The sequence below is a fragment of the Bos taurus genome, chromosome 27 (genome assembly GCF_002263795.3).
Source record: "Bos taurus isolate L1 Dominette 01449 registration number 42190680 breed Hereford chromosome 27, ARS-UCD2.0, whole genome shotgun sequence".
Lineage (NCBI taxonomy): Eukaryota > Metazoa > Chordata > Mammalia > Artiodactyla > Bovidae > Bos > Bos taurus.
In genome coordinates, this window is record NC_037354.1 from 36532250 (window position 1) to 36555079 (window position 22830).

Below are 22830 nucleotides of genomic sequence, written 5' to 3' on the forward strand. Positions count from 1 at the left end.
TCACACATTCAAGTCTACACTTGGGGCAGGAGTTTGTCTGCTGTGTTGTAACTTGTCTTCTCGTTACAGGATAGCTCTCGCTTTCACGGGGATCAGCCTCCTGGTGGTGGGCACAACGATGGTGGGGTACCTGCCAAATGGGAGGTGAGCGGAGCATGGGCGTCGGACTCTGCGGGTACCACAGGGGGCGTGGGGCGTGGCCCAAACCACAGGCTCTTAGATGGAGTCAGTAGCTCCATGGTAACTGACTCGGCAGCAGAGCTCTGTTCCCCCTCACTGATCTTATCTGAGACTGTTCTTTTTGCCCTCCAGCGCTCGCATTCTTCCAGTTTTAAAGACAAAACAGAGAAACCACAAAATGGTAGTGTCCAGGGCTAGCAGGCTTTACAAAGCAAGTAGTTGAGTTTTGAGCATTCTACTGTGTTGATGAATTGTTTGTTGAGAGGGTGAGAAGTGTAGGTAGGTAGGTCCTTTTTGTTTGCTTTTTCCTTTTTTTTTTTTGTTTTTCGAGAAATGGGCTCCTCCTGGGAAGTTCTGGGGCTGGCAAACCTCTCTTCTGCCCCAGCTGATGGGGAGGTTTGACTCTCTGGCCTCCGCCTGCCTCTGGCTGTCATTGGCAAAGAATCTAGGGGACTCACCTTTGCTGGAAATTCTCGGGCTGAGACTTCTGAGTCCATCACCCGCGGTGAATGTGAGCTGTTCTCATCATTTCTTCCTTTGTCTGTAGACAGAGAGATGCTAATGCTTACCGTAGACACTAATAATTATAAAAATACTTTTATATACAGTTGTGAAGGGCGCAGGCAGCAGTGGTTAGATGGTTAGACCTGGCACCCTTTGCTGACTCCCTGTGTGCGTGTAGGTAACAGCAGAGCTCTCTGTCGCATTGTCGCAGGTTCAAGGAGTTCCTGAGCAAGCACGTTCACCTCATGTGCTACCGGATTTGCGTGCGCGCTCTGACGGCCATCATCACCTACCATGACAGGTGAGGGTCCACGGGGGCTCGGGGTGGCACGGGGGGGTGGCGCTGCCGGAACTTGGGGGGCTGGAGCCCCGGCCAGACGCATGTCCAGACGCATCATCTCACGCAAATTCCCATTGCTCCTCGAACCTTGTGAACAGGAAGAACCGGCCTAGAAACGGCGGCATCTGTGTGGCTAACCACACGTCACCCATTGACGTCATCATCCTGGCCAGCGACGGCTACTACGCCATGGTAAGGCCTGCCTCCGAGAGTCCTCTGGTCAGGGCTGGGAGCTCTGTCTCCAGCGGGTGAGCGGGCAAGTGTGCTTTCAGACCTGGGCCCCAGCCTAGGCTGTTGCCTTGGTTTCCGTGGCCTCAGGGTCTCCTTGGGACCTGGGTGCTGTGAGCCGAGTGGCTGAGCGTGTGGGGAAAGTGTAGGTGGGCAGTGGAAAGGGGGGTGGAGGTGGGGAGGGGGGTTTTCTTTTTTCCCCCAGACTTTATACTTTTTGTTTTGTGTTGCGGTATAGCTGATGAACAGTGTTGTGGTAGTTTCAGATGAACAGCAAAGGGGCTCAGCCATACATATACATGTATCCATCTTCCCACAAGCCCCCCGAGAGGGGATTTGAAGGGATGGGGCGCAGAGGCCTTGGAGAATCCATGCAGGGAGGGCATTTGAACATGGGGGCTCCGCTTCACGGTTCTTTGTAGGGTTTTCAGTTGCATATCTGCTATCACAGGTTAGAAGGAGAATTTAAATTCAGAGAGTCTAACTAATGGTGGTTTCTGAACAGTAAGGAACCTCTGGTTACCAGTAAAGCGTAGGGGGAGGGGGGTTGGGAATCGGGGACTTTGTGTGAGGATGGTCTCGCTCCCCTTGCCCCTTCCTCTGCGAGCAGGTGGGGCAGGTGCACGGCGGCCTCATGGGAGTCATCCAGAGAGCCATGGTCAAGGCCTGCCCCCACGTCTGGTTCGAGCGCTCCGAAGTGAAGGATCGCCACCTGGTGGCCAGAAGGTAAACGATGACACACACGCACACAGTCTGATTTTAGGGCAAGTCGTGCCTCTGGCCTTCTCTACTGAGCCCGGCTGCCTCCATATCCGAAATGTGGAATATAGAGAGTATGAAAACTCTAGTGCTGTTAACAAGTTAGTAGTGTTTTTAACCTTTTTTTTATTTAATTCCTTGAACCCATTGTCATAGCAGCCTACGAACTTTTAATGTGATTTCAAATCTCAAAGTGAGTTCACTGTCACACGTGGAAGCACACTTCCAGCAATAGAATAAAGCGCAGCTCTGTTTTCAAGGAAAATAAAAGGCAGACGCGGCACAAGTGATGGTGAGAGGCCCGCTCCCTAGGGCCAGTGGGCTGCCCAGAGTTCCCTGCGCCGCGTCTCGGGGCTGCAGGCCCACCCGGCACGGCCCTAGGAAGTTGGGGCAAGCGTTTCTTGAGGCTGCTCTGGCGGGTGAGCCTGTTAGGGAGTCTCAGATCAGAGCTGCAGCGTCTACACTCAGACTCAGGCGCTTCACTCAACAGCTGTTAAATAGTAATCAACCCGGGTTCCCTGTCCTTAGGCCTTTTGTCTGTTAGATCATGGGTTTATAAAAGGGTCGTGTTCATTAGCCTGCCTTCATACCGCACCCAGCATCGCATCTAGACAGGGTATTGACACAGATGTATGGATGGTGATGGACGTGAGGCTGTCTGGCCCTCCCCTCCATTTCTCTCTTCTGCAGGCTGACCGAGCATGTGCAGGATAAAAGCAAGTTGCCCATCCTCATCTTTCCAGAGGGTAAGCTGCTGTGTGGGGAGGCCGGGCAGTTAGGGGAGTCCAGGGCTGTGTTGGAGGAACCTGTCTTCACCACCTCAGCTGGGGGCCCTTTGGGCTGGTCCTGGAACTGGAAGCTCAGGGGACTCAGTGTGGACTGCGAGTGCTGTCGTGTGGCACCCGCTCTGGACTCCCCGGGGCCCCGGGGGGTGGTCCCGTAAGGAGAAAAGAGGAAGCAGTAACAGTGGTCTGCTTGCCTCTCTCCAGCGTGTGTTCCTGCGCTGGGGAGATGACAGGCTTATCCTCTCAGAAGAGCTGTCAGAGGGCTTTTACTATTCTATTTAATCCATAAGCTATTACTGATCTCTGGGGTAAAGGACCGAAAAGAAAAGCATTTTACCCTCTTCTGCATTTTAGGAACCTGCATCAATAATACATCGGTGATGATGTTCAAAAAGGGAAGTTTCGAAATTGGAGCCACAGTTTACCCTGTTGCTATCAAGGTAGGAGCCCTCCGAGGGCCAGTGGTCCTCACCGCGGCCGCTGCGAATGGGCGGCTCCAGCCCACGCCGCAGAGCATTCGGGGCTTGGCAGATCTCCCCACGTGTTCCTCTCTGTTCATAAACCCAGCAGCTCGGAAGACACTCCACCTGAAGGGGGCTTCCTGTGGGGCGGGGACGCCCGGGGGATCTGTGCGTTTGCTTGAAGGTGCGGGTGGGTGGGCATAGGACGTGTGTCCTTGTCACTGGAGAAGGAAACGACTCCTCTGCTTTGGCTCACGTGGCCACTCATGAAAACAAAGGGACCTCAGGAGCCTGTCCCGTCTGCCCCACCTTGCAGGAGCTTGAACCTCTGACTGTTCAGACTCGCTTAGAAAGAAGGGGCGCACTTTGCCGGGTTTCCTTTTTCCCCCTTCTCTCCCCTCCTAGCCCTTTGTGCTTATAAATAGATGTACGTTATTATTCCTAAAAGAATGCCAAGTTACTCACATTACTACCTCTAAAAATACACAGCCTTTGTCACTATGTTTAAAGTATTTAGGTTGACAGATCAGGGTAAGGGTGAGCTTGAGTCAGAGTGGTGGTTAGGATTTCATGGGCCTCGGTCGTCTGTAGGGATGGTCCTTGTTTTCACCTGGCGGCAGCTGGGGAGGCGGCGTTGCCCTGGGGGAAGCGCAGGCTCCCAGGCCACGTCACTTTCTCAGGGAGGTGACAGGCCAGGGCTGGCTGGGAACGAGCGGCTGCAGGGTGACTAATGGGTCCCGGAACCAGGGCTGCCGGGGAGTTGTTGAGGATGCTGGTCTGGAGGAACAGGAGAGGCTCTGTCCGCAGGGTCTGCCGTGGTGTGAGAATGGGGAGCGTTGCCGTGGCACACGTGCCGTCCTGCAGTGTAGCATCCTGGGAATCAGGGCCTCCCCCTGGGTGTCTGTTAAAAACCAGCTGCTGCACAGAAGCCCTTCTTCCTCGCTCCAGAGTGTTGGGCGTGTTTTTTCGGTTGCTGTGTGCACAGGCTTTCTCTAGTTGTGGTGAGCGGGGGTTCCCCTTCCTTGCGGTGTGCAGGCTTTTCACTGCAGCGCCTGCTCTTACTGCGAGCACAGGCTCTAGGTGCACGGGCGCAATAGTGGAGGCTCCCAGGCTTAGTTGCCCCGCGGCACGTGGGATCCTCCTGGACCACAGAAGTGGAGCCCGTGTTGCCTGCGTTGCCAGGTGATACCCATGGTGCCTGGAAGCCCCAGCATTGGGTCTTCGCAGCTGTGTCAGCGTCAGCTGGTGGGGCTATGCGCATGCCCATTGCTGGGCACCACGCCCACAGTTTCAGAACTTGTGTTTCGACCCCATCCTGGGTGCTGCTGGTGTTGCTGCCTGGGAATCTCAGTGAGACGCTGGCCTTGGTGTTTTCAGTGTGGACCCTTGGACAGCTGCCTCCTCTCTGGAACACGGGCACAGCCATTTTCCTCCCATCCGAGGCTGAGGAAAGCCCACGTGTGATTAAGAACTTCTGCCTCCCAAGTAGTCTTCTAGTTTTTGTAAAGCCGTCATTGGTAACCAAACTTGCATAACTTCAGCAGTTTCCAAGCTCTCCCTGCATTTCCACCAAAAGGAAGGCATTGTCTGATCTGGAGGAATGTATTGCTGATCTGAGCGTTGGCCTTGCTTTTCTCTCCACGGTGTCTGCCCAGCGTGGAGCAGAGACTCAGGCCTCAACAGAGGGCTCTCACATGTGAGGTCAGGGTTTCTCTCCTGTCCTGCTGCGTGAACTGTGGCAGTGTTTCCTTCCCATCCCACATGAGATCCGTTCTCCCACATTTCCTGGTGGTGGTGTAACGTGAGCCCAGTACGCCTTCAGGGCTACATCTCAAGTTTTTAGTTTCTATGAGTAAGCCTGAGTGCCTTCATTTCTGTAGTCGGGTCTGCAATTAGGCACAATTCTCTTAACTTTTACTCTGAGAGTCATAGAATGCCGGCTTGAAAGTCCTGAAAGAAAAGCACGCAGTTCAAACCCAGTCCCCCCAAGAGTAAGTGGCTGCGCTCGGGCGTCTCGGCCAGTGTCCCTTCCTGAGGACTCCAGGGGCGCCCGCTATGGTGGCCACCGAGTCTCGTGGGGTCTCCTTTGCTTTTTCACTCGGATCCTGGGCGCTTGAACTGCAGTCACTCTCCATCTAGCGTCGCGTCTGGGAGAGCCCCAGACCCTGTGGCGGCTCAGCCCTGATCCTTCTCAGGCTTTCTCCTTGAGGACGCGGCCCTGCTCGCTGCCTCTGTGTCACCTGCCATCCCGCCTGCCCCGCTGCACTCGTGTTTGGGAGAATGTGGGTCACAGCGGTGGCTGCGTCGCCCACGACATGCCCCTTGCCGGGGCCTCCACCAGAGGGGCGGGCAGGGGACAGCGTCCGATGGGCACTCCCCTGGGGAAGGCCTCTGTGCCCGGCCGCCCAGGTGGCCTCTTGGCTTCTCACGGTCAGCGAGCCCCGTGAAGGGTCAGGACAGAAGCAGAACTTCCTCGCCATCTGCTCCTGGGTCTGGGCCCCAGAGGTGGGCTTTGAAGGCTGGCCGTCGCGTAAGGAGGTCTCTCTCTCTGGGGAGCTGCGTGTCGAAGTGCTTGTGAGTGTGTGACGTGACGGGAGCAGGTGTGGGCACTCTGGTGATTGTTGACTCGGGGCTGGATCTGTGGAGCCGTGGTCCTGTCCTCTGCGCGCAGGTCGGCTTGAGGACCTAAACAGTAGATGCCGGACGCCTGTGAGGGAGACAGGACGCGGCAGGGAAGAGCCACCTCCCTGCTCTGCTGAGGAGGCAGACGCTGCTGGAGGCCAGCGGTGCCCAGGGTGCACTTACTGGAGAATGTTGGGGTCGTAAGGCGGGGAGCCGTGTCCTCCTGCTGACCTCACCCCGGCTGGGGGGCAGTGTTCGGAAAGTTTGCTGTTCACACACACACACACACGTAGAGCCTGTGCACACACGCACACACTGTTGATACACACAAACACACACGCACACACTAGAACTTGTTCACAGACCCATGCAGAGCACTGTTGACACACGCACACAAGCAGCCTGTTGACATGCATACTGTTGACACACACACATATGCGCACACACTGACACACACTCTTGCACGTGTGCACGCACACACACACACCCCGCCCTGTCGCCCCGCAGTATGACCCGCAGTTCGGGGATGCCTTCTGGAACAGCAGCAAGTACGGGATGGTGACCTACCTGCTCAGGATGATGACCAGCTGGGCCATCGTCTGCAGCGTGTGGTACCTGCCCCCGATGACCAGACAGGTGGGTGCCCAGCCTGCTCCCAGGGCCCCCACGCTCTGTGCCCCACGCCCAGCTCAGGGGCTGGCACACGTCCTCTCTTGCAGGCAGAGGAGGATGCGGTCCAGTTTGCCAATAGGGTGAAGTCTGCCATCGCCAGGCAGGGTGGCCTGGTTGACCTGCTGTGGTGAGTCGGGCCGGGCTCTGCTCACCGGGTCTGCGGGTGGGATTTCTGAGGCGGTTGCTGCCAGCTCACTCCGTCCACACAGACACCCCCTCCCTGGGTGTGGGGGGTGCACAGCTGGCCGGGGGCAGGGTGGGCACGGGCTGCTGCTCAGGTGCTCAGCCCTGCCATGCTCTTGTCAGGGACGGCGGCCTGAAGCGGGAGAAGGTGAAGGACACGTTCAAGGAGGAGCAGCAGAAGCTGTACAGCAAGATGATTGTCGGCAACCACGAGGACCGGAGCCGGTCCTGAGCCCGCCGCCGCCTGGACCGGCTCCACGCAAGGACTCCAGCGTCCGAACCGCCCAACCGCCCCGGGACGAGCCACCTTGTGTCCCTTTCCGCTGAGTCCATTGGAGGAATGCCATTAAAGTCCCTCCCCACTGAGCCCAAGCGGCCTGAGTGCTGGGTGGGAGCCCACGTCCCTGCAGGGGCCTGGGGCGCCATCTGTCTGATGCCCGTGTGCAGGGGACTTCGCCAGGCAGTGCTGCCCCAGGAGCGCCCGGCCTCGGGGCCAGACTCACGGGAGAGACTGTGTCTGCAGGGCTAGGGGAGTGCTGTTCTCCCCCCGAGGGGCCGGCGCAGCCGAGACTGGTCCCCCAGCTCAGTGGCTGCCACGCTCGTCTGCCCCCAGACTGGGGGGTGGGGACGCCTGCCTCCCTGGGTTGTTGTGAAGGAAGGGCGGCCAGCCCAGTGTGGTGGTCCAGGGCCGGGAGGGGGGCGGGTGAGGGAGAGCCGGAGCCACGTCGGGGTTTGGGGTTCGTTCCTGTGAGTCAATAAAGTTGTCTTTGACGGTGACTGAATCGAGGGGTTTCTCCCTTCACCCTCTCTCCCCCAGCTGTGACCCTGAGCAGCGGGTTTCTCATCAGCGTTGTGATTCTCTGAGTTAACCAGCACGGGGGCTTGGCTTCCAGAATGGGGGCTTGCGGTGTTGATAAGAAGGTGAAGCCCCTGTCAGATGTCTGCTGGGAAGAAGGTGAAGCCCCGTGTCAGATGTCTGCATGTCTCTGGGTGACTTGAAATCCCCAGCACTGTTGAGATGGTGTTTCCCCCAACGTGGGTGCTGCGGGGTTGAAAGTGTGTGACGTTGCGGGGTAGGAGACGATCTGGAAGTACAAGTAGGGGGATCCATGCTGAGATCTGGGGACCAGGCGGGAGCCGGGGCGGGCAGGCATGTGGCTTCGTGCAGCCAGAAGGAAGCTGTTGGTCTCCCTTGCCCAGCTGTGGTCCCTGGAAGGCAGGTCCAAAACCAGGCCCCTTCCCGGTGTCCATGTACTGGCTTGACTGGGTTCAGCGCTCAGGATAGAGCTGCCTCTCCCCCGACTCATCCGTCTGTCTGCGCATCTGCACCCCCCCCCCCCCCCGCCCTGCACTGGCACAGCAGCCCCCGCACCTTTGGGGGCCTTGCAGCAGCTGTGGGGAGTGTCTCCTGGCCAAGCCGTCCTCTGGACTCGATGTGGGGAGGTGGTGGCTGTGGAGCCCGGCTCAGGGGACTCCAGACTAGCAGCGGCATCTCCTGTGACCTCAGTCTGACTCTCAGCCTAGCTGCCCCCTTCCTCCCTGAACAGTCTCCCGTCTCCTCCCACACATCCCCCGCCAACCAGTGAGGAGTTCTCTTTCTGCTCTATTCTTCTCAAACCAAAACACTGTTTTAACAGTAAGAACATCCTCCTATGAACTGTTGTACAAAATGCAAGAATAAATAGTGATTTTTTAGACTTTTATAGACAGTACTGTTTGGTGGTTTAAAAGCTCTCTGGAATGATCTTCGCAAAAATCAAGTTCCCTTTTGGAAAAGCTTTCTGCCACTTAGTGCGTTTGCTTCGTGATTTTCATAGGTCCTTGGAAACATGTCGGTTTTCGTTTTCTCATGTTTTTTTCAGCACATTACTTTGTTGCTGATGACACAGCAGAGATTATTATAAGAACCTGATCTAGAATGGCTGTTATGTAAAGAAATACTTGAGACTAACAATTATTTTTACTTTTACCAACTGACAAGGGATGGGAATTAACATCCCTATAAAAAGAAATCTCTGAAACTTCTATATAGTGCTTGTTATAAGCGTATAGACTCATCAGACTGCTCCGTCCTTTTAAACTGGGGACCCTGCTGCCCCCCAGGTAGTCATCAGCTATTCATAATTGATTTGGGGTAACTGAGTCAGTCGGTCATGTGGGAACCTCTCGACACTCGGGAATGAGAAAAGAAACACGTGGAGCAACGAGATGTACAAAATGCACCCGCTCCCGGGACCCCGGCAGCCGTGAAGCCTGTTACCAGTGGGATGAGCGCTGGCTAGCTCCTAATCCCACCTGTGGACCTGCTGCCGGTTTGCCGTTTGGGCCTTCTCTGGGTCTGTTCTGACCCAGAACTAGGGACTTGGGCTGGATGACCTCTAAGGCCCTTCCCATGTCTGAAATGCAATTTTTAAATCTGTTGTTCAGACTTCAGCTCTGAGCTCTGAAGTCGTCTAGGTTCCGTCATAAGTGAGCTTGGATCCATTTGGTTTGTGCAGAACATCAGGCTAGCGAAACTCAACCCCTTCAGAGAGTGTCACACGTGTCAAGGAGGATCCCAGGGTTTCTGGTGGTCGTGGGGCTGGGTGGATTTGATTGTGGATCTTGGAAAGATTTGTTTTCACTAAAATGTGAGAGACTCCTTCCTCAGCTGTTTGGAGAAGGAACTTTGTGAAAAGGCAGGCAAAATGCCCTTGAAGGGAAGCCCCATATAGAAGTCTGTTTCCAGGCCAGGGCTCAGCGAGCAGTTTGGGATGATGTCCAACTCGGGGACCTGATTCTTTACTGGGTCGGACCCCGCTCCAGGTTGCTGCCCTGCAGCCTGATGTGAAGGGGTGGGGCGGGGAACTGCTCCGCAGAACCCTGAGTGCCCAGACCAGGCAGCGACGAGCCCATGGGCATCACCCCAGCTCAGCCCTTCTCAGCAGCATCTCCCCAGGGCACTAACCCTGCTGTCCTGCGGAGGTCTTCTGGGTCCATACACCCTGTTTCCTTCTCGAGTTGACCAAAACCTCGGGATCTGTGAGACGGCGCCTCCCCACAAGTCCTTGACGACCAGATCCACCTGGGGTGCATCCCAGGCAGCCAGACCTGAGTTCTCGGGTTGCCCTTGCCCTGAGTGGCTGGATGCCTGGGCTGGGAGGGCAGCTGCCCACGCACCGACTGGACGGGCTCAGAGACGACCATCCTGCCATCCATCTTGCCCCGCGCTCACCCCTTCTCCCCCCAAGTCAATACGTCTCTCTCCGATGGGAAAGTTAATAAATTTTGCTCTAGATTAAAAGTATTGATCATTTCATTTGTAAACGATAAATAAAAAGGGGAACTTTTCATTGCACCAGGGGTAGCGTCTGGTCTGTGTTGCGAGTGGAATTGCGCCGGCCGGCCGGGGGGAGGGCTCCTTGTATGCATCCCGGCCGGCCAGCGCATCGATTTCCTATTAGTCTCCCAGCACCACCCAGTACCACATCATTCCAGTACCTGCTATTAATGGTCTTTTGATAAATAATCACTTGTAAGTCAATAAATTTTTATTAAACAGTGTGGCTTTCTGATTTATTAAAATCCGACCGTGTTTGTCTGGGAGAAAAGGGATGCTGAATTGAAGTGGAGGTTTTCATACATCTTCCTGACGGGCGAGCAGTCACGGCCACCCTCCAGAGAAAAACAATTGCATTTTAACAGAAACAAAACAGCCGAGTTTGGAACTTGGGCCCGGGGAAACTTTATCTCCGTCAGCCCGAGGCTCACTCTGCAGGGAGAAGCTGCCAGCACCGGGGGGCTTCTGAGTCCAGAAGTTTGTGTTTGCTTCGAGGAGGGCTGAAGTGCGGGGGCTGAGCCTCCCCTGAGATTACCGTCTGGATAGCACAGACCTTGTGCTGTAGACAGCCTGTGTGCGCCCTGGAGTAGGCGCTCTCGGCAGACAGACTGAGATCCATGAGATCACAGTCTTGGGATCCACGATAAAGTTGGGTGGCATCTTAGCTTCCTCCTGGTCAGATCACAGAAGTCACAGCTTGTGGCAGAGACTGCCAAGAGATGGTTTGTATTTCACATGGAGATCTGTCTGTACAGATTGTCTTAGAAAGTGGCCAAACTGCTGAAGATTGGAATCTTTTGTCTGAGACTGTATGCTTTTTGTCATCAGCATGCAGTTTGCTGGAGAGGGTTTAATTTGCGGTAGAGGGTTTGGCAAGTTTACACTGAGACTAGTATGGCCCCAAACAGACTTGGGTCCAGAGAGGCCCGACCATGGGGTACAGAACCAGAACTCCCAGCCCAGAGGGAAGCATGCGACTGGGAACTCCCTGCCCCGCCCCCGCTCTGACCACCTCCTCCATCCACATCCAGCGTGACCTGTGTCAGCAAGAAGGGGTTCTGAAGCGGGGATGGCTAGTACGTTCCGCTGAGGGCTTTAATGTTTTTTAAAACATGTTATCAAATCTTTAAATCACGTGTTAAGATGTCCTAAAAATTGAATGTTTTAAACCTGCTGTGAAATTTCTCTTGTTGCTTGAGTTCCTCTTCTGTCCTGGTCTTAGGGGCAACAGTTTGTGGCCTCAGGGACAGTGAAGGTGGGTGGGACGAGGGCAGGCAGGGGACGAGTGTGCGGCCATCCTGCTGGGCGAGGGGGTGGTGACACGGCTGTTCCGGAGCACGGCCCGTCCTGCCCCCTGTGCAGGGGGTGCTCGAGGAGCTCTGGGGCCCATGCCTAACGCTCGGGTCCCCTCCCCCCAAGGGAGACGTAGAGGTGACCCCAGACAGGGGAGCCACAGGACAGCTTCTAGGACATGGGCCACAGTAAGTATATTCTGCACTTCAGTGTAGAAGTGTTTGTCCGACTCTGCAACCCCCATGGACGGTAGCCCACCAGGCTCCTCTGGCATGGGATTCTCCAGGCAAGAACACGAGTGGGTTGCCATGCCTTCCTCCAGGGCATCTTCCCGACTCCGGGATTGAACCCGGGTCTCCCGCATTGCAGGCAGATTCTTTACCATCTGAACCATCAGAGAAGCCCATTCTGCACTTTATATACACACAACTCAAGTCCCCTTCGGAGGTGAAACAGGAGACCTGGGCCTTGCCTCACCTGGGGTTCACCTCTGGCCTTTGTTCATTCTCCTCTCTTCCCTTCCCCCATCCTTGTTCATTCCACTCTGCGTTAGGGACGCCGGAGAAAATCCATCTGAGGATTTCTCCGTGAATCTACCTGCAGGGGATTCTGAGTCAAGTACATTACCTTGGGAGAAGGTGAGTCCTGCCGTGTGGCTTCTGTTAACTGCTGCCAGCGGTGGGGGCAGGGGGAGTGAGTGAGGTTGGCACATGGAGTTACAGGGGCATCTGGGCAGTGCCAGGCAGGTGCTTGTACCACCTGTAGGCAGAGCCAGGCAGGACAGTGGACAGAGTGGACAGTGGACAGGCTCTGTCTCTTGAGAATAAGGGTGGAGGCCTGAACCTTCTAGAATGGAGGACCTGGTGATCCCAGAGTCCAGAGTTCTTAAGCTGCTCTTCACTGCACATGACCCTTTGCGGGCTGCAGACTCGGTGCAGAATGGCAGGCAGGGACTGGGGTTGGGAGGCAAGCTGGTCCCTTTGCATCTGATGCCATCCAGAGCCCTGAGCCTAGGTGTTCTGTTCCCCCTGACCCCTCCCGCCCCCTTCTGGGGGGTCTGGGCAGACACTGCCCCTCCAGAGCTGAGGAGCGTCTCTGCAGGAGGGCCCCGGCGGGGAGGCCCAGCTCTTGGGGCGCCGGGTTGGGCGGCTGCAGCCCGGGCTCAGGAAGGGCTGCGAGCAGTCAGATTGATCCCCCAGCCGTGATCTGTCATTTCTGCGAGGCAGGCGCTGTTTTCTCTTGCTTCAGGAGCCCCTTCGACACCTGCTTTATTTTTCTTCCTGCGCTGACGTGACGGGAGACAGGTGTTAAACTACTTAATCACTTTAAAATTGTTTTAATTTTCTGTTTTTTATTGATCTCTCCAGCACCAATTAATCAGCTCACTGGACCAGGCAGTTAGTACATTAAAAATTGTCAGGGAGGCCGTGCATCTTGCAAAATGTCTAAAAAATATTCGGCTGGCAAATTTCGTTTTTCTTTGGCATGCAACAGTCCTCAGGCGGCAGAACTCCCACTCACGAGGGGCCTCTGCCTCTGGGGCTTGCGTCCGGGAGTATTCAGGGTACAGGGAGGCTTCTGGAAGGAGGTGACCTTTTCATCCCTGATATGCATCTTTCCTTCCACTTTTGTTCCCAGCATCCCACACAGCGTCAGGTCTCCTTCCCCCAAGAGCATTGGGAATTTCCAGGGAAGGGGCTCTTGCTCGAAACCTCTCTTCCTGACCGCCATGCGGGCAGGACCTCCCCATCTGTAACTGCGCTTGGGACCGACCAGGCACCAGGCCCACACTCAGGTTTTCTCTCCCTGGGATGTCGGCACTTTTAACTTGTCCTGATGGTGCCAAAGCCAGCTCTCTGGGGCAGGGTCACTGCTAAACTTAGTAAACTCTGTCTGTTGGCAGGTGGCTGCATATCACACTGCCCTGTCCCTGGCACCCGGCGATGCGCCTGAAGTCCGTCCATGAAATGTTCTGGACAGCTCCACCCACGCAGTCACGCTGTCCTGTGTGGCAAGCCCTTGCCACTTGTCTTTTATTACTCCTCTTGAAAATGATTAACAGCTTGGCTGTACTTTCTTTTTTAATTTAAGTTTTGATTTTATTGAAGTGTAGTTGATTTACAAGGTTGTGTAACTTCAGGTATACAGCAGAGTGATTCAGTTACACAAATCCACACACACACACACATATATATATACATTCTTTTTTAGATTCTTTTGTACTTTCTGAATTAAATAAAACATGGGCAGCATAACCAGGGGCTTCAACATCATTTCTTGGGGGTAGAAATTTGTTTTCTGGTTTTCCCATTGTTGCCATTGTTTTGCATTTTTGTTCCCGATCACTTTCCAAAGCAAGCCCCTTTTGTATTTTATTTGTGTGTGTGTGTGGCAAGTGAAGTCCCAAGCAGCCTATCTGCGTGGTGTGAGCTGTCTGCTTCCTTCCGGGGGGCTCCATGCCCCCTCCCTCTCTCATCCATCAGGCCCTCTCCCTTCGCTGCCCACTGGCTGAGGGAAGCTCTGTGCATCTTCCCTCCCAGGCTACACCATTCACTCCGGGCCCCCAACTCTGGAACCAGGGCCGGCAGCCCCCAACTGAGCCGTGGGGCTGGGGCAGCAGACACGGTCGGCCCCTGCCTGTGGCCAGCGGGTTTATCTCCCCCCCCCCACACCTAGCGCCACCCGCCCTTATTAATTGGTATACGATGGGGCTCGGGCATATAATCTCGTATTGATTTTCTCTCTGGACGCCACAGCTTTATTTGCTCACATCTGCCTCGTGTTTAACAGGCGCTTTGCTCTGGAAACGAGAGACCTTATCGGGCAGCTTGGTTTCTTTTCCTGGGGCACACAGGCACGCACACACCCTCATGCTCCAGTCGGCGGCCCAGCCTGGCCTCTCCCTGACCCTCCCTTGGTGAGGCATTCCTGGAGTGGGGGTGGGGAGGCGGGGGCGGGGGACAGTGACCCGGAAGGGCCTTCTCTGAGACCCTGTCTTTGCACTTGACCTCACGCGCTGGGTCTGACCCTGCCTGCTGCGAAAGTGCCTCTGGCTTTAGGGATCAGAGCTGGGTTCAAGCCCACCTGCTCTCGGCTTGACATTGGCGTTGTTCTGCACCGCAGTATCTTTTTTAATGAATGAAAGAATCTTATATTTTTAAGTTATTTGTTTTGGGGTGCTCTGGGTCTTTGTTTCTGTGTGCAGTCTTTTCTCTGGTTGCAGCGAGTGGGGGTGGGTACTCTCGAGTTGTGGTGCACGGGCTTCTCATCGCGGTGGTTTCTCTCGTTGCAGAACGCAGGCTCTAGGGCGCTCGGGCTCAGTAGCTGTGGTGCATGGGCTTAAGTTGCCCCAAGGCATGTGGGATCTTCCCAGACCAGGGATCGAACCCGTGGCCCCTGCATGGGCCGGCAGAGTCCCAACCACTGGACCACCAGGGAAATCCTAATCTTACTGAAGTACAGTTGATTCACAATGCTGTATTAATGTCTGCTGTACAGCCTGCTGTATCTTCTTTATCTCAGAAGACGACAGCATACCTGCTTTGTAGGACTCTTAGGAAATGAGTCCCAGGCACCATGCACAGTGCCAGGCACTTAGTAGGTGCTCAGTAAACAGTGGCCACAGTCAGTCCCCGCTGGTGTGAGAGATCACAGCCTTGTGTGCTGGGAAGAAAAGGAAAAAGATACCCCTGGCCGGCCACCGCGTCCCGTGGGGTGGGGAGCACACGTCCCCAGGCCCAGGGACAGCGTCTGTGCCCCGAGGCACTTCTGTCTCCACCCCCATGTCTGAGCCCCACCTGCCTCTGGGGGTTTTGATTTTCTCGTCTGATTACCGTCCTGCCTCTGGGCTGGTCTGCTCTGGGGTTTTGGTAGCAAAGGGAAGGCGTAGAGGCCAGAGGTAAACACGAATTTCCTATTGACACAACATTAATTCTCCTGCTCAGACAGGTGAATGTGCTTCACTCACTTTACCAAGATTAATGGTGTGTGTTTGCCCTACTAAGAGAGGCCTAATGGGGGGTTCTGAACACGGGCCTTCTTGCGACTCTGCCGAAGAGGCTGGCAAGCTGCTCCATATGGGAAGGACCAGCCCCTCCGCCACTTCCAGCGTCATCCCTCCCCCTGGAAGGAGCAGGAGGAATTGGTTAAAGAATGTGTCCAGCCCCGGGGGGACTCTGACTGAGGGGGGAGGCCTTCTCCCCAGACCTGCACCGTGAGGTCTGGAGGTCAGCTCCCCACCCACCTCCTTGGCTGTCTCCTGAAGCTCTCTTCCCACCTGTGCAAACCGGGGTCCTCACCTCCGCTCGCACCCGAGGCTGTTGTCAAAGGTCACGTCTGTCTCTGGTGCATTGCTCGGAAGAGTGGCAGAGTATTAGAGTGGACAGGCAGGGCCATCTGAAGTGGGGCTTCTGGTAGAGAAGCATCAGGACCACCATGGGAACAAGGTGGGACCCTGGCAGCTTCTGTTTTGTTACTTTGCAGGTTCACTACAAAGCTTCCCTGGTAGCGCAGTGGTAAAGCATCTGCCTGTCAAGCAAGAGATGTGGGTTCCATCCCTGGGTTGGGAAGATCCCCTGGAGAAGGAAACGGCAATCCACTCCAGTATTCTGGCCTGGAATCCCATGGACAGAGGAGTCTGGTGGACTGCAATCCATAGGGTTGCAAAGAGTCGGACACAACTTAGCGACTGAACCAAAATAGTAGGTTCAGTGCAGCTCAAGCATGGCAAGAAGGGGCCCACGGCTCCACTCTTTGCTGCCGAACAGCTCAAGACAGATAGAGGAGGCTGGGGGGTTGGGGAAGGAAATGGAGGAGGTTGCTACTCCAAATCCTGGACTGTCAGGGTCCCCTGACGGTGTCCTCAGCTTTGAGGGTGACAGACAGACCAGGCCATCTCCTCCAAGGCAGCCTGAGTCAGCAGAGCCCCGCAAGGAAGCCATGTCGCTCCCCACAATGAGGGCTGGGTGCTGCTCTCATCAGGAATTGACCATGGCTTAGAGCTAATAAACACCTGGGAGAGGGAAAGTGAAAGCTGTGTCTGACTCTTTGCGACCCCATGGACTATACAGTCTATAGAATTCTCCAGGCCAGAATACTAGAGTGGGTAGCCTTTCCCTTCTCCAGGGGATCTTTCCAACCCAGGGATCAAACCCAGGTCTCCCGCATTGCAGGCGGATTCTTCACTAGCTGAGCCACGAGGGAAGCCCCAAGAATACTGGAGTGGGTAGCCTATCCCTTCTCCAGCGGATCTTCCCAACCCAGGAATTGAACCAGGGTCTCCTGCATTGTAGGCGGAATCTTTACCAACTGAGCTATGAGGGAAGGACGTAACACCCGGGATGGGAGGTTTAATCCAGTTTAACCCAGTTCCTTTCTGTCACTAAGGATGGTCCATTATCCGGGGGCCAGAGCTGAGAGAAGAGAGTGGGGAGTAGAGAGGGAGCCTGGGAAATTCGAACCCAGGCCAGCTCCCCTTCGTCTGTCCCCTTGTCCACCACAGGCTCCGTAGCAGGGCCAGCCTGTAGGCAAACAGGAGGGTTAACAGAAGCATTTTCTTGCTCTATTAGTATTCTTTCAGCTATAAATTTTAGAAACCCAACTCACCCTGACTCAAGACACTAGAATGTGTCTTGTGTCCCGAGAAGGCTAGAGGGACACCAGGCCTGGCTGAAAAAAGTGCCACCGGTCCAATTCCACTCTCTCCCGCCTCTCAGGTGCCCCTGGGTTGGCCCCCTTCCGGGACAGGTGGATGGCCAGGCCACAAGCTGCTGCAGGTAGAGCGGGAAGCCGGCGCTCCCAGAACAACCCAGTCCTTCGCTCATTGGCTGTGACCGAGCCGCAGGCCCATCCCTGGACCGACTGGTTACATGACCAAGGAGGTGGCTTTCACTGATTGGCTCAGGGCCACATCACTCATCCGCACCTGGATGGGGGTGAGCCCGCCCACCCAAACAGCATCAATCAAACGTGGCAGGAGGGTTGTTCTCGGTGGAAAGTCAGGGTGGCCTTATCAGAGGCCACAGGGATCCGTGCCGGGTGAGCCCAAACCACAGAAGCGCGTTCCTCCTCACAGGAAGGACGCTGCCATTCACTGGGCAGGGCGCGGAAGTCTACAGTGTCGCTGCAGCTGGGCCTTGGAGACCCCTGCCCTGGCCTGTTTCCTCCGTGGTCCGCCAATGGGCGCTGGAAATGCGAGGCCGACACTGCTTCCTCACCCAGAACCTAGCGGTGGCGAGTGAGCAGATTCCTCAATTCAAGCAGGGTCTCTCGCAAGAATCCTAGGGGGTTTGAGTGTATCGGACGTTCCCACAGAATCACAGCCACAAGGCTGATGCCGGTGACGGCGGAAAACCGGAAGGGTCCTGCCATCTCTCTGTCTTTCCTGGGGATGAGCATCTTTTCCACTTACACCCTGGCTGCCTTGTGTGACTGTGCGATTCTCTGTCCCCTGGGCAGGAAGGGAAGGCTGCGGAACTCTTCGCAGGTCACCGAATAACTCTGCGAGAGCCGAAACTTGTGGATGTAAGTCAAACTGGCTGTTGAAGATCACCATTTGTGAGGGGCTTCCCTGGTGGTCCACTGGTTAAGACTCCACCCTCCCATCCCCACCAGGTTCCATCCTGGTGGTTCCATCCCTGGTGGGGGAGCTAAGACCCCACATACCTCAACTACAGAAGCCCTTGCCCTGCAAAGAAGAGTCCCATGGCAGCAAAGACCCAGCACAGCCAAAATCAATTGAGAGCTAGATAGATTAGAATGCGTTTGTTAAGATCACCATTTGCCAAATTTGTCCATTCCCAAGTCCTGGGGCACTTGGTAACCAGGCACATTCCAGGACCACACCCACCTGAGGGGGAATATCCCAGAAGGGCCCTACAAATCTGTATCTCTGGCAAGTCCTGTGGTCACACAAGCTTGGGAAACTGTCGAAATGAACATCTTCTCTGGCTGTGGTGTGTCTGCTCCACCCAGGAACACTGGACGTCAATTATACAACAGCAGAAACCATACCGAGGGAAACGGTGTATGGGGTAGTCGTGTACTGCAAGGCACTTGATAGTGAGCCTTTGATGAGGGGACCTCACCGAGCCCTCTCACGTCCTCTGTAGCTTTCGGGTCCTCATACACCTGCAAGTTGACACAGCCCTGGCTTTCCAGGGTGGCTCAAAACAGTAAAGAATCTGCCTGCAATGTGGAAAACCTGGATTCAATCCCTGGGTCAGAAAGATCCCCTGGAGAAGGGAATGGCTACCCACTCCAGTATTCTTGCCTGGAGAATCCTCATGGATAGAGGACCCTGGTGGGCTACAGTCCATGGAGTTGCAAAGACGAGTGAGCGACTTTCATTTTCACTTTCACATACCTGCGAGTTGACACAGCCCTGGCCTTAGAGTGGAAGTCAACGAATTTTGACCTTGGGTAGGTAGATCCACAGCATTTGAAGCCACGTATTAATAAAACAGGAGAAGGGAATGGCAACCCACTCCAGTACTCTTCCCTGGAAAATCCCATGGGCTACAGTCCACAGGGTTGCAAAGAGTTGGACATGACTGAGCCACTGAACAATAACAACCACAACAACAACAGCTGATTCACTTTGCTGTATGGCAGAAATTAACACACATCGGAAAGTAGAGATATTCTTAATAAAAGTAATAATAAATGTTGTTCAGTTGCCAAGTCATGCCCAACTCTTCGTGACCCCATGGACTGCAGTACGCCAGGTTTCATAAATAAATACATAATTTGTTATTTAAATAATAAAAGGAGGAAAAAGGAGAAAGGGCATTTCAGAAGTATAGGCCCCCATGGGCATTTGGCGATACAGAACTCAGCTTAGGTCAGTGCATCTCTTTGTGTCTAAGTTTTTCTGTTTGGTCTTGGTTTTGGTCGCACTGCGTCTTTGTTGCATTGCACCCGCTTTCTCTCTGTTGCAGAGCATGGGCTCCAGAGCACACGGGCTTGGTAGGTGCAGCCTGTGGGCCTCTCGAGTTGCGCAGGTTGACTTGCCCGTGGGATCTTAGTTCCCCAGCCAGTGATGGAACCTGCATCCCCTGCCTTGGAAGGTGGCTTCTCAACCGCCGCACCACCGGGGCAGTCCCCTAACAGTTTTTTTGTTGAGCTCCTAACTTGGGCCACACAGTGTGCTCTGCGAAAGGAAGGGCTGTCTACACCCACTTACGTGGTCATACCCACCCTCCATCTTCTCACACTGCCATCGTGTTCCTACAAACCATCTGGATATCTTGTTAAAAATGCAGACGTGGATTTGGGAGGGTTGAGATGGGGCCTGAGAGCCTGCCTTCCTGACAAGGTCCCAGGTGAGGCCGCTGCTGTTGGAGTGTGGACCATGTCCAGGGTATCCAGGCTTCAGAGCAGGATGTATCAGGCAGGGGATGGAGCCCACGGGGTCCAGGGCTGGAGATATGCTGGGAAAGGGGGGGATCACTCACTGGACGAGGTCTCCCCTGCCTAAGGACCAGTTAAAGTTCCTATAAAAGGCACAATTCTGTCCCAGAGAAACATATGTGCAAGACGAATTCAGCCCTTGGCATCTGGCTTGGCACCCTGTCCCAGAGTCCAGAACCACAGGCTTTTATTAATAGCAGGTAAATAGATCTGGTCACACACCAAGTCTTCCATAACCTCTATACATAGCGACTGACTGGCTGGTGCTTGCGTACTTTCAGGAGTGGGTATCTGTGACTTTGAATCTGCCTGTCCCGCTGTACAGAAGACCCATTTAGGATGGACTCTGCCACTTCCTGAGCTTTGCAGGTGGTGCTAGTGGTAAAGAACCCCCTGCCAATGCAGGAGATGTAAGAGACACAGGTTTGATCCCTGGGTCGGGAAGATCCCCTGCAGGAGGGCAGGGCAACCCACTCCAGTATTCTTCCCTGGAGAATCCCATGGACAGAGGAGCCTGGCAGACTACAGTCCATGGGGTGGCACAGAGTTGGATATGACTGAAGCGACTCAGCATGCATGTACTACCACTTCCTGGCGGTCTGAATTTGAGGAGGAAGGAGAGGGCGTGAGCACACTGATATGGGCATGCCCACTGCATTTTATGCCTTGTAGGGGATTTCAGTGCGTCTTCGGCTGGGTCTTGCTGACACCCATGTCAGCTTCACTTTACAGACTGGACTTCAAGAGGTTGCCTAACTGGGTCACAGTGACCCAGAGACTACTTGGTGACGTGGCGATGCAAACTGGGGACCGTCGGGGTCCACACCCCTCTCGAAATAACACAGCAGATGCTGCTGGGTGTCTGTACAGGTCAGGCATGCCTGGGCATTCTGATCTTGAAGCCCCTGCAAGCTGTGTATAATTAGTCCCATCTTATGGATGAGTAGACTGAGGCTCAGAGGTTGTCATTCATCCAAGGACACAGAGAGTGGTGGTGCCAGCATTTGAGCCCAGCGCTAATGGAACACAGTTCCCTCTGCCACACTCAGGAAAGACTCAGGCTGGCTGATGTCTGGAGCAGGAAGAGGGGTTGCCAGTGGTGTGATTTTAGTTCCCAGTCTTCTCATTGATTGTCACCATTGGGATATGGCCACTCAGAACCTGCTAAGATGCTGCCATCCTTACCTTCACCCTCGCCCTGCTTGGGACAGGCAGGTCTGGGTTCTTTCTGCACTGGAAGCCACAGACAGGAGGGCTGTGGATGGGGCAGAGTCTTGCCTGCTTGCAGGAGCCTAGCCTGGGCTGCTGGCAGGGCAGGACACTGTCACTCCTGGGAGCCCAGGCTGAATTGCTTTCTCTTTGCTCATCCCTGAAAAGCTTGTCATGTGGTCAAATTGCAAGAAGCATGAATATTCTAAAAGTTGTATTGTTTCTTTGACTCAGCATATACAGGAAGGCCCTTTGTGACCAGGAATACAAAGGGGAAGTGAGGGGGAGTCTATGGCTTATGATGTCTTTATGATGGATGAAGCAAAACAGTCCTGAGTTCCCCCCAGCTACACGCCACACACGCATGCGCTCACATGTGCACACTTACGCCTCTGCAGAGGACAAAACTTGTCCCAGATTACCCTCAGCCATCTAGGCCATTCATTCCTGGCCCTTCTCCTCCTTCAGACTCCGAGTCTGGTCCCTGGACGAGGCCTGAGCTGTGCTTCTCCGTTGCTTGGCACCTGTGTTCGGGAGCAGGGGTGTGGTAGGGGGACATCAGAAAGGCTGGGCTCCTTGGTCCTAAGGTTCCAGTGACAGGGGCCCCAAGAATTTGGACACTGGAGGAGATTTTGTTAGGTTTAGCAAATGTTTCCCCAGCGGAAAAAAACTTTCCCTGGGTTTGATTTAATACCAACCCCAAACAGCGTGGACTTCCCTGGTGGCTCAGAGGGTAAAACATTGCGGGAGACCTGGGTTCATATCCCTAGGTCAGGAAGATCTCCTGGAGAAGGAAATGGCAACCCAGTCCAGTATTCTGGCCTGGAAAATTCCATGGATGGAGGAGCCTGGTAGGCTACAGTCCATGGGGTTGCAGAGTCGGACATGACTGAGCAACTTCACCAAACAGCGTGAATCAGACACGCAAGAATTACAGTTGTAATGGAGTATTAGGATGGTAATATACTTACAAAGAGAGCAAGAGCCTGCTTTCTTGTCCCTGACTGCTTCCTCCATACCTGCCTCATGATTTTGCACCTGTTGAGAGGGGCTTCCCCACTGACTCAACAAGAGACAAAGTTTTGATCCCTGGGTTAGGAAGATCCCCTGGAGTAGGGCATGGCAACCCACTCCAGTTTTCTTGCCCGAAGAATCCCATGGACTAAGGAGCCTGGCGATTAACAGTCCATAGGGTTGTAAAGAGTCAGACATAACTGAATTGACTTAGCATATACGCCTACACACATATGTGGCGAGTCTCCTTCAGGCGACTCCTCTTCCCAAACTCTCTGCAAAGTGCTCAGGAAATCCTGGGCCCCTACCTGGCCTCCAGAGCTTTTTTCTCTGTGGCTGTGCCCAGAGGGTCCTCAAGTCCTCCCAGTGGCCCCGCCTGCGGCAGCTCAGCCTCCTGTGTTAGCTTGTGGCCAGGAGCACACAAAGGGGGTGTTTGCTTATTTCCTTCCCACTTTTCAAGGAGAGAGACAGCATGACCTCATCACGGAGTGAGAGTTACACCTCAAAAGCATCCGAATCTTTTCGTCACCTTCCCCCATCCTCTGGGTCCGCTAGGGTTATGGTGAAGGGTTGGTGCCTCCGTTTCTGAGAGGCCCCAGAGCTGGGGTCTCCCTCCTGCTCCAGGCTGACTCTACCAGCCCGATTCTCCCACCCTGGGGGCTCGAGGGATCAGAGAAGGACTTGCTGGGACAGCAGAGGAGGGCAGGCTGCTTATAGCTTGGAGGCCTTGCTGCTGTTGGCACAGGTGGTTACAGCTGGAAGGTGCTGAAAGCACGTCTCCTCTCACCTCTGCTTTTGCAGGAGGTTTTGCAAGAGGCTGTGAGCGGCATCAGCTCAGGTGGCCCCGCCCAC

The 22830-nt window shown here is 54.8% G+C and overlaps 1 protein-coding gene across 2 annotated transcripts in view; it reads left to right on the top strand.

The window, feature by feature from the left end:
* Positions 1-7511, top strand: part of GPAT4 (glycerol-3-phosphate acyltransferase 4) — a 30909-nt gene extending 23398 nt beyond the window's left edge. The window contains exons 4-12 of one of the 2 annotated variants that reach the window (XM_059882196.1): positions 70-144; positions 896-985; positions 1123-1216; positions 1863-1978; positions 2702-2757; positions 3151-3236; positions 6387-6515; positions 6599-6678; positions 6858-7511. In XM_059882196.1, coding sequence (XP_059738179.1) covers positions 70-144; positions 896-985; positions 1123-1216; positions 1863-1978; positions 2702-2757; positions 3151-3236; positions 6387-6515; positions 6599-6678; positions 6858-6966 — 835 coding nt within the window. In that variant the 3' untranslated portion in view covers positions 6967-7511. 2 annotated transcript variants of the gene reach the window in all.
* Positions 7512-22830: the final 15319 nt, after the last annotated feature.